A 12129-nucleotide genomic window follows, 5' to 3' on the forward strand; every position below is an offset into this window, starting at 1 on the left:
GGAATGTACAATGCAAGACAGAATAACATTATTTTACACAGGAACTATAAATAGTATTAATAGGCTCAAGAGATTGTGGAAAATAAATCAATCATTTGTTGACAACTGCTAGTGTTTTAAACACTTTTTCAGAAGCAATGTGATGGTGATGTGTTGTCATTAAAACGCCTGCGGGGCATTCATACATCATCTATGTAAACTCAACTTAACAAAACTCTGACTATTTAAGGACATCTAGTGGTCAAAACAACGTAAACACAGAATGGCCCCCTTTTCCAGTGTCATAATATGTGGAAACAGCAAAAGACAGCAGACCATTTAATGTTACGTTCCAAAGTTAAACTTTTATGTTAATAGAAATAAAAATGTTTCACTGAGTTTATATTACAATATCATACCATCCATTTTACAATAGACAAAAAGCCATATCTAGAGACAGTTATATTGCAACCAGTCATTTTCATTAACACACTCATAGAGTTGGTCAGAAGCACAAATAAACAGAAACACTTTTAAGCAAAAGTATGTCAAACTATATCAGTGACTTCAAAACAAAATTCCAGTGTTCTACTTGTGCTTTACAAAGGCTCAATACATCTGTGCATACAAAACAAACACTGGGCAAATAATTAAGGCTGTAAACTAATGACAGAAATGTGCATCTATTGTATGGGTTTGTACTGAAGGGAGACACAGGCAGTAAGTACCAGTGGTGGAATAAGTACCTTTTTACTTAAGTAAAAGTAGCAATACCACAATGCAGAAATACTCTGTTACAAGCAAAGGTCCTGCATTACATTTCTTTACTTGAGTAAATATACAAAAAATTACAAAAGTATTGGAATCAAAATACACTTACAGTACCAAACATACAAATATTCCTAATACAGAATGGCCCATTAGTGCATTAACATGTTCATCACTTGAATGTTGCAGATTGTAAAGAAGGGACTGATTTGAATGACTTAATGTGCTGCTGGACAGCTTAACATATACATATACATATACATATACATATATATATATAATACATCATAATTTATCTGTTCATGCATGTTTTGTATTAATCTAAATCTGCAAAGTTACTAAACTAACAAAGTCAAATAATTGTAGTGCAATATTTGCCTCTGAGATGTAAGTGGAGTAAAAGTATAAAGTATCAAAAGGAAATACTCAAGTAAAGTTAAAATACCTACAAAAATTGTACTCAAGTACAGTACTTGAGTAAATCAACATAAATCCACCACTGGTAAGTACCAACTGATAAGTACCAACAAATTATTAGAGCATAATTAGATAGCCCTTGCTGTCGGCTGATTAGTGAGGAAGTAAGAGAGACAGACAGAGAGGGAGAGAGCCAACTCAACTGAAACATCCAATTTTCAACTGAAAACATAGATCTTCCAATTAAAAACATTGTACCTGAATAAATATAACCCAGGCATCACTTATATAAGTAGTACATTGTTTACTGTACAGCACATGCTTGAGACAATGTTCTACAATTCAAGCATTTTACAAGGGGGACAATATCAGCGCAAACTGCATCATTAGCAGGGTTGTTACTTTCTGGCCAAGCAGGACACATACAGTATAATGATTTTCACCTAGAAGGTTGATCACAGACTTGGACCTCAATGGAGGAAACCTTATTATCTCAAACTCAAGTAGAGATAAATAATTTATGCTAAAATGACTTGGCTCTTTGGCTTGGCCAGAAGGTGAAACCCATTCACAGTAAGAGGTGATAAATATTATATCATAATGTTAAGTGTAATGGAATAAAGAGATGTCAAAATTAAGTAGTAAAACATGATAGCTTATGTTACAATGATAAGACTTTAACAACTTGTTACAATATCATAAAATATTCAGCTGTATTCATTTACAAAATATGCAGTGAAATAGTAGTAATCTCATTTTGTGACGCTCTGTTAAGGCGGGACATATATATTTAAATCAAGCAATGTGACCTGCAACTCCATTGACCCGATACTAGTTACTGAAAATAAACATTTAACATGAGCTCCACTAATAAAAATAAATGGCAATATTGGATTATTCTAGTTGACCTTATTTTTGATAACTAACATGCATGTGATGGTACATTAGACCAGTGTAGGTAACATGCTCCATGGAAAATAAATGTCAGTCAGGTAAGGAAGACAAGATGAGACTGAGCTGCCAGATAAAAATACATCAGTGCGTTGACTTACAGTGAAGGTTCACAGAAGATTTTGGACACAGAATCAGAAGTACCATGTTACAAAAGCAACACATTAACACAGCACTGCGCTGTCTGTGAGCTGAACACCTTCCAGCTTATCAAGTCAAACAGACCTCACAAAACCCTTATCTCCACACGCCGGTTTTCCCTTTTCGCATCATTGGATTCCGAAAAATAAACAGAATGTGGAAATAAAGACATAATTTAATCTCATATCACAGAACGAATGCAGACCGATGACCTGGAATGTAAACCATAGAAAGTAGTTGAGTAGTTTCAATTCAATGAGGGCAAGGAGGTAAGGTATTGTTCTATTTAAAGTTTTCCCTTAAAAAAAGAAAGAGGGACTTGTTAACAAGTGGAGCGCCATCCCCCTTCCCTTAGAGAACACTCTGCCATTGAGCTCACTGTGCACCAACGCATACAGTGAGCATGCAGTGATGCTGCACTGGTGGCGCTGGTTGATGACCTCACTTTGGGGATGGTGTGACATTCCCTCTGCGAAACCACCAGAGGGAATCAGGCATCAGGTTTCGGTAACCAAAATTTGACTCACTCGAGTACGCCATAAAAGCAGGACAACGTTATAAATAAACAAAACACCTTAAAGTGCTTCTGGTTATCTTTCACAAGCAAACCACTGCTAGTCAAGCTGTGTGTGTGTGTGTGTGTGTGTGTGTGTGTGTGTGTGTGTGTGTGTGTGTGTTCTCGCCTTCTCCTTTTTATACAGTCACCTCTGCTTTTCCTGTTATGTCCCATTGTGTGTATGTGTGTGTTTGTGTGTTTGTGTGTGTATGTGTGTGTTTGTGTGTGTGTGTGTGCGTGTGTGTGTGTGTGTGTGTGTGTGTGTGTGTGTGTGTGTGTGTGTGTGTGTGTGTGTGTACAATAGCCCATCAATGGCCGGGATACTGTGGCGGCGAGTAAGGTGGAGGAGCTGAAAAAGGAACAGATAAAAAGTCAGTTCATTTCGATATCCTTTATGTTGTCTCCCGAAAACATTGACTCACCACTATGAAATATTATTTCCTTTTGGATTAATGGTTTATCATTATGTAAAAAAAAAAGTATTGCCAACAAATCACATTTGATCTTTTGGCACAAAGAACGTTATTCATGCAGCCTTGCTACTCTTACCCTGGCTGTATCCAGGATCTGCCATCGGATACGCAGAATAGGGCCCAGGCTGCATCATTGGATACTGCGGGGGCATGCCAGGGTACAGGGGCGCCATTGGATAGCCTTGGTGCGGGTAGTCGGAGGGTCCCAGTGGTTTTCCATAGGCATCATACATGGGCTCCACTGGATAGCTGGTCATAGGGATGTGCTGGGCTAGAGGTCAACAACACACATATTGTTGTAAAGAAATACATCAGTGGGAGAAAACATCAGGGTGGGGGTGACCATTGTTGCCAGCGAAACCAAGCAGTGCTTGTGTTTGATGCACACATGTGAGAGAGAGAGAGAGAGAGAGAGAGAGAGAGAGAGAGAGAGAGAGAGAGACAGACAGACAGTTAGCGCGCGCGAGAGATAGAGAATAGTTAGAGTGGTGGATTAAGACAGGGAGGGGAGATAGAGAGTATAATCAAGCTCTGTGTAAGTGTGTGTATGCGTGTGTGCAACAGAATAGCCCTGCCCAAGGTCAAAGTCAAAGGTCAAAAAGTTTGTTTGTTTGTTTGTTTGTTTGTTTGTTTGTTTGTGTGTGTGTCTGTGTGTGTTAGAGATGCGCGGTTTTAGCCGCGGTTGCCGCAGTTAACCGCAGTTTGGGTGGATTCGGGTCAATCAAATATAATTATTAATTAATATCGGATAAACCGCGGGTGAAATATTGCGGTAAATAAATTAATGACATCTAATATATCTATCCATAAAATAGCTAAATCTATGCGTGCTTGTGTCTGTGTGAGTGTGTAGAGCAGCCTCTGTGCGATGCGATCACAAAATGCATTGATTTAGCCTATGGAATGTCGGCGCGTCTTTTTTTTTTTTTTTAAACCGGTGCTGCTCTGCTGCGCTGAACATACAGACTCTGTATGTTCAGCGCAGCAGAGCAGCACCGATCGCATCGCACAACTAATACTAAAACTAACGGGAATACCAGAAAATAATAATATTTTGACATACGGGAAAAACGGTTGGTGCGGATGCGGATATTTAAATTGGATAATATAATTATTGCGGTTGGATAACGGGCGGATAATTAATTTGTAAATGCGGATTCGGGTGACGTGAGAGGCCATCCGCGCATCTCTAGTGTGTGTGTGTGTGTGTGTGTGTGTGTGTGTGTGTGTGTGTGTGTGTGTGTGTGTGTGTGTGTGTGTGTGTGTGTGTGTGTGTGTGTGTGTGTGTGTGTGTGTGTGTGTGTGTCTTACCATCGTACGGTGTCCTGCCCCTCTGCTGTCTTCTCTGGTAGAGGTAACAGCAGGAGCACATGAAGCAGCACACCATGGTAGCAATGATAGCTACAAACAGCAGAATGGACGAGGCGATGCCAGCTATATTAGTGGGGCTGAGAGAGAGAGAGAGAAAGAGAAAGAAAGAAACAGTAGAGACAGTGAGAAAAGGTAAAGAAGAGGTAAGCTCAGACTTCAGTCTCAACCACTTATGCCCTAAGATAGAGACACCAGGTTGAAAGTGGTTAAATACGGCCTCCTTTTCTTCATATATCTCTTAAGAAAATGCTTTGCTCAAGGAGCAGACTTTTAAAGTTAATGGGCCTCAGTCACAAAGCGTGCCTTCACTTAGATTTGATACTAAAGCGCATATACGAGTGTTTCCACGAGCATAGTCTAATTCATCATTATTTCGTTAAGAACACCAAAACTCATGTCTGTTCTGAGGCACTCGTAGGTGGCAGAATCCATGCATGGCTGTTATTAGAATGCCTTATGTTATTAGAATGTCCATATGATTTAGCTAGTATCCTGCCATGCTTTATTAGCCTAGTATTTGGTCCTGGGACGTTAAACTTTCTTCTTCTCATTTACATGAGAGCAATACTTTTTTCAAGTTCAGCTGATCCATCGTGCGAGGGACCTGCTTGCCAATTGAACCAGATCTACAAGCTGTCAAGGCACTGCGATGCAAAGCGTTGTAGCTTGTAATGGACCACAATGGACACAAGCCCCCCCGGGTCTTTTTGTGTTCTCCTTTTAGCATAACCATTTCCTAACAGTAGGTACTGTCCTACTGTTTTCGAACATGTTGATAAAGTATTCAATCAATCAATCAAAAGTGAGCTTTTCTTTTTGACGAGCGACACCATTGAACTTGCACTAATGAGTGCTTTCACCGCGTGGCGAGTTGGTTTCACATTGGACATTCCTGTTGCCTTTTATGGTGTTAAACAGGGTGCAGAATAATGTAAATGGTGCACACATGGACGCGCATTTGATTTATGAACAGGTGAAATTCTTCGTCTGCATATGAGTTGGACACAAATCAAGGCTTTATACATTGCCTCATGGATCAGACGTTGGCCTATATACTTAGTAGCAAACCTACACTAAAATATGTAGAAATTTAAGAAGAGCTTTGTGAATAAGGCCCAATGTGATTAAAGAAACATCTATTTTTCGTTGTCTCCGTCTCTTCTGCCCTCTCGATTTCTCTAAATCAGTACTCATCGACGTGTATACTTATCAAAACGACGAAGTCCACTATATCGTCACTAAATTTCAGCCCCCCTAGCACAACAAAGCCCACTACCTCGTCACTTCATTTCAGACCCTACTGCACATAAATCTTATCTCCCTTTGGGGTTAATAAGCGCCAGGTAGCCTGGTCAATGCTGTTAACGTGATGGATGGTTTCCAGTGCTGTGGAGGAAACTGCAAAGTAGCAACCTCTCAAGGTACGAGTTTGCTTAGTCCAGCGTTATCACAATCGCTCACAGGGGACTTCAGCGCAATCCACCATTAAAAGCAGAGTTAAGCTGGTGTATTGGAAGAACTAATGAGAACATGCTGTGCTGTGGGGACGTGAGCAGGGTCTATTAGTCTGATGGGAATCTAATGGGAATGAGTCCCACTCATGGAAGGCATGATGACTGTAGACCAACGTCAATTAAATTATTTAAATTAAACATCTGTTCTGATTGGCAATATGACTCTTTGAGTGACAGTTGTTGCATATTGAACTATTGTGACACTAATGAGATCGAGATTTTATTTTAATTGCGATACATTTGGTATTGTAATTCAATTAGACTTTGTATTCACTCGACTACGGTAAAGATCTAAACTTAAATACCCATGGATGCAAAAAACAAAACAGCAGAATAGATTATTCAATTACTACATGATCGAGATATATTAGTATCTAGTAATATCCTACAACTTAGCAAGGGGATGCATTGCATTATTGCATGCTACCAATTTATGGACTAGGGCTGGGTGATAGGACTCCAAATCAATATCACGATTATTAAAAATGTTGCCTCCTACTCTGTGTGGAGTTTGCATGTTCTCCCCGTGTCTCTCAGGGTAGTTAATACCCTCACAAAAACATGTAGTAATCCTGATCGCTAAACCGCCTCCCCCATGACAGCCGGGGCGCCTGATGGAGGAGAAGGGAACTGGTTGGAATAACGTGTTCCTTCCACGCGCTACGTCCTACCGGGGAAACTCCCCCCTGTCAGGTGACAAGAAGGTCAGTTGGCTCTCATGCATTGAAGGAGGCATGAGCTCGGCCCTGGCCTCCCTAGGCTGGTGAGGGGAGTGTAGCGCCCAGGATCACTTAGAAAATTGGCACCGGGTGAAAAATAAGGGTTACAAAAATTCGCGGGATAAAAATTTTGATTTATAAACGATTAAAAGAAAAAATGTAAATATAGCAGATCTACAAGCTCATAAGGCAACGTGATGCGACGCCTTGTGAGTTTGTACATCAGCTATTTTCACTATTTTTGTACGCCACCATTGTGGAGCAAAATAGTGGTTAATCAGACTAATCAATTCATTCGATTATTAAAAAAAAAAAAAATTCTTCTTCTTGCATATCAATGAATCCACATGAAAAAAATGGAACACATGAGCTAGATTATGTCGGTTATTTGTTCTGAATATCGGCCCTATTATGGGCCCATGCTCCCGACAGTGCCTACCTGAACTGGAAGAGCATGCAGCGTTTCTGCTCCCGTTCTGTGATCATCTTGAAAGCGTCCAGACAGCAGTAACGACGGTGGCAGTTCCCACAGCAGAATGTGATTAGGGGACAGTCAAAGCCGTTGTGCCAGGTGCCATTCTTATCCACATACCACAGGCAGTCCTCGTTGGCACTCACTAGACGATGAGTGAACAAAAAATGACAAGGTGAACGAAGTGACATTGCATATAAAGCAGTGGTTCTCAACCTGTGGGCTGGGACCCCCAGGGGGGTCCCCACATGATTTTGTTCAAGTCAGACAGTGAAGTGACAATTTTAAATACCTCAAAAAGACAAAAAGAAAAGAAAAGAAAAAGATCCATTACTGCGTCAAAAGTAATCAACAAACTATACTATCAAAACTGGTCAAACATTAGCCAAATTGTCAAATAATATAAGAAAAAGGAAAAGATTGTGAAAATAGCCGATCTACAAGCACAACGCTATTGCGAGACGTTGTGAGCTTTTAGATCGGTTATTTTCACAATATTTATCTGTGGAACAGAGTCAAACAAAATGCATTGCCTCAACTCCTACATTTCAAGTGCTTGTCAGGGTGGGGGGGGGGTCCCCAGTTCAAATATGATTATTTTGGGGGGTCACAAGCTGAAAAGGTTGAGAACCACTGGTATAAAGCAGTGGTTCTCAACCATTTTTCCTTGGAGCTCTCCACTCCCCACATGTGCACATATGCACACACACACTTGTGTTCTTCAGAAGTGTAAGCACTATAATTATACTTATACTTATATGACGGATAGCAAAAATAGCTGATCAACAAGCTCACAACATGTCGCATCGTGACATGAACTTGTAGATCTTCTATAAAGTATCTTTGCTATTTTTGAAACGTTTTGATTATTTTTTCCTAAAATATAAGAGTTGGAATGATATCACATTGAGTGGATGAAAGCAAGTCATGATTTTGTGCCACATTTTGGAATACCTCCAAATAGATAAGGTCTCACGCCACCCCCCAGGGATCTTTGGTGTCCCCCTAAGGGAGGCCCGGACCCCAGGTTAGGAAACACTGGTGTATGGCTTAAAGCCTAAGGGGCAACATCAGGAATTCACAGGCATCACAAGCAAAATAGCTGCGAGTAGGAACGCGCAACATTACTTTATGACCAACTTTCTTCTTCTCTTGCCAAATACAATCAGAACGCATTATACAAAAACTTAAGTCATGGCACCATCACTTTATGTTACACTCCTTTTCCTCCTCTAGTCCACACCAATTTTTTTTTACCGAAAATCGCCGATCTACAAGCTCACAACGCGTTATGATGTGTTGTGAGCTTGTAGAGCTCCTATTTTTGCAGAATGTTGAATGTTTGCCCTCAGAATAGGGACGGAAGGTTAGGTTCATGTGATTCGATACATTAGTTTTGTTCTGACATTTGATCCCCTCCCTTATTATGATTTATTGTGTGTACTTTAGCTTGTACAAAACATTATTTCACCTACTCTTTCACAGCCCCAAACTTGTGATGTGATAGTAAAGTGAAGTTGCAATTGAGTGCTGAATTGAGTGGTGGTTGAAAGCCAGTTAGGCCTCAGGCAGGGCACTCGCTGGTTTAAAAGGACGTTGCCACTTAGATGGAAATACCAGACAATTTAACAACTCAAATATTCTCGGACAAAAGAGTCCAGCTAGCCTTGAGCATCTCTTTTCTTTCTCAAAACCAGCCACCCAGAGAGCAGCACTCGAACATGCTACACAGGTTTTCAACTGATTATGAGCCAGGGACCACCACCATCCTGACTAAAAACAACCTGGTGGCACTGGTGAGTGCACATATGCCAGTATGAAATAATATGTATCTCACTCAGAGATACATAATTATAATAATTATATTAATAAAAATAATAACTTAAATGTATATAGCGCCTTTCAACTAAGAGACCCAAGGATGCTTGACATCAACAATAAATAAATACATAGTTGCAAAAGGTAACAAACACTGCATTGCTTTTGCTGTAAGCTCTGGGAATTCTGCCTGATAACTCATCCAGCTCTTCACAAGGGGATGCATTTCATACATGTGCCTGTTGACAAACTGTAGACTGTATCTTAATGAGCTGATCCTCTTCTGTAGTAGTTAAGCTTGAAATTATTTTGGAATTGAAGCACAAGCCTATACTCAACCTCCTGACCACTGATAATGATAATGTATTTAATTCCACTGTCCTCATATCACACACTTACCAACAGTATGCGGTCCAACTTTCTCCATAAAAATAAAATCATGGTGGAAAAAACTAATCACTTTCTTACATTACCGAATGCAGGGTCAGGGACCACATGCAATACCTTCACAGACCACCAGTAGTCCATGGACCACCAGTTGAACTTTTAATGGGAGGATCTCATTGTGGACCCACAGAATATTAGGGGTTAATCTTTGACCTATAAGTATGAGTTCTGAGCCAGGATGTGTTAGTATCATAAGACTTCCATCATCAGTCTCCTTTTCAAAATCATTCTCTACTAAAGAATCCCAGATTTTACATTCTCATATATTCATCAAGTGGGCCTAGACCAAAGGAATAACAGACTCTTGAAATAAATATACTCCTCTTTAAAAGCAACTGCTATCTAAAACAGTTTAAATGCACATGGTATCACCATTGTCTTTACATTCCCCAATACTGAATGGAAGGCATGCTAAAACATCTTAACTGCCACATGTACTTAAATAGGTCACACCAGGCACCTGCATATAGGGTGCTAAAATGTACACTGCAGTGTTCATGCAATGAGAATTCATCTGTAGCCCACAAGAGAATGCCAGATTATGTCTTTGACTTTGTGATAAAACATTGACTTCAATAATGATAATAAGTTAAACCTGATTTGAAAAGAGCTGATCTGTCTTTATTTATGTATTTAGAATTTTTTGAGGCATCCTTGAGGAGATAAGCTATTAAGCAGCTCTGTTGTCTTAATCAGGATCTCACCACTTGCTCTTGTTGGGAATACTTTTGGAATGCTGCCTTTGGGTGCCATTACTTGCAAATACCTATTTTGCACATTATTTGTTGCCTGTTTTCAAATGTATTTGTTGCTTATTCAGCTTATCATGGCCAAGTGTCTCTTAAAAAAGGGGTATTATGTCTCACACACGCACAAAATAATGAGCCACTCAGCTAAACATAGATGTAAATGCAGCCAACATTTTTCAGTAACAACATGTAATAACGTCACATATGTGCTGATATACTAATTCACTCACACATGCATGCCTATACCTGGCTTATGTATGCACAATAACCTGTTAACGGGCCTAAAATAAACGTCTGACGCTGGCCTGGTAAAAACAAAAAGTAAACAGCAAGAAAGCACGACGACGTCACGGTTGTTCAGCTGTGTTGTTTGTTTTGTTGTTGCAGCTTTGTGTCGTTGTGCACGGATGGGGGACTCCCGGTTCCTTTGGTGTTTCGACCAGGTGGGCGTGGTTGTACAGGACGCAGAAGTGCTGCACGCTTTAGGACGCAACCACGCCCACCTGATCGAAACACCAAAGGAAGAGGGAGTCCCGTGCACGGATGGGCACCACGGCTCTGATGGCCCTGATGGATGCTTCTATTGCACTGTTCCCCAAACACTGGGTCGGGACCCATCTGTGGGTCGCGGACACATTTTCATGGGTCACGACTCACGAGCAAATATCTCTTTCATTATTATTTCAAAATCCCCCCCAAAAATGCAAAAAAAAAACATAAATTGAAAACAAATTCAATGATTTTTGAATAAATAAATAAAAATCTAAGAATTACAAAAAATTAGAAAATAAAATGTTGATCTACAAGCACTCGCAAAACAAGCTCTACAAGATCTACAAGCTCACAATGCGTCGCTGCTATTTTCTCTAGGTTGGGTCCTGGGCAGACATCAAATTTCTCCTTTGGGTCTCGGGCTAAAAAGTTTGGGAACCATATGATGCGGAACGTGTCAACTTGACAGTCATCCAGACCCAGTATGGTGTGTGGCACGGCTCGGATCGGCCTGGATATGGACGGTGGACGCATCCAGTGTTCTTTCTTACCCTGAGAAGTGGAGAGGACGACCACGAGCACCGCCAGAGCCACAGCGACCAGGGACATGTTGTTGCCCGTTATACACAACATCCTCCTCCACAACGTTGCAATCCGGTAGAAAACGTAGCTCTGTAGATCACAGTTTAGAACAGTGCAGGGTCCCTGGATGATGTTATTCCCAGCTGTAAGAATATTGCACGCCTAGCGGGAGCGGGACGTGTTTCTGTACTGAATAGTTAGTATAAGTGTTGCCAGGTTTTGCGAGAGAAACAAGCAACGGGGCCTTGGGAAACAAGCCCAAAAGAAGTGAGCCCTTCGTCCTTTAACATAATAGGCCTACATTGGCTATTTTGAAAATCCTGAAAAAAATGTGGGATATTTATTGAAACATTTTAACAACACAAATCTTCTATGGGGGTCCCTGGGCCCTGGCATGACATATTTTCAGATGGGGTCCGCAGACAAATACATATTAACTTTCCTTTACATGAAAATGTTGAGATAAACTGCTTTAAACAGCATTAGGAAACAAGCCCAAATAAGCAACTACACTTTAGAAACAAGCCCAAAAAACAGAAAAACAAGTCGCTTATAATAAGCGGACATGGCAACTCTGGTTAGTATAATAATGTAATCAGTAGAGCCTTTCGGTCCCATAGGCCGGGGGGAGGATTGCGCTGTGATTGGCTAGTTTGGTTATCTAGCAACCACTGACGCTA

At 40.6% G+C, this 12129-nt stretch overlaps 1 protein-coding gene across 1 annotated transcript; it reads right to left on the minus strand.

Annotated features, from left to right (window-relative positions):
• Positions 1-335: 335 nt before the first annotated feature.
• On the minus strand, positions 336-11630 carry shisa4 (shisa family member 4). The gene is made up of 5 exons (XM_080423852.1): positions 11419-11630; positions 7329-7506; positions 4597-4733; positions 3362-3556; positions 336-3161 (listed from the first exon to the last, which is right to left on the minus strand). The coding sequence occupies exons 1-5, from the start codon at positions 11498-11500 to the stop codon at positions 3121-3123; spliced, it is 633 nt and encodes a 210-aa protein (XP_080279978.1). The 5' UTR covers positions 11501-11630; the 3' UTR covers positions 336-3120.
• Between the last annotated feature and the right edge of the window lie 499 nt (positions 11631-12129).

This window comes from Gymnoscopelus braueri, assembly GCF_963280865.1.
Source record: "Gymnoscopelus braueri genome assembly, chromosome: 3".
In the NCBI taxonomy this organism is placed as follows: Eukaryota; Metazoa; Chordata; class Actinopteri; order Myctophiformes; family Myctophidae; genus Gymnoscopelus; species Gymnoscopelus braueri.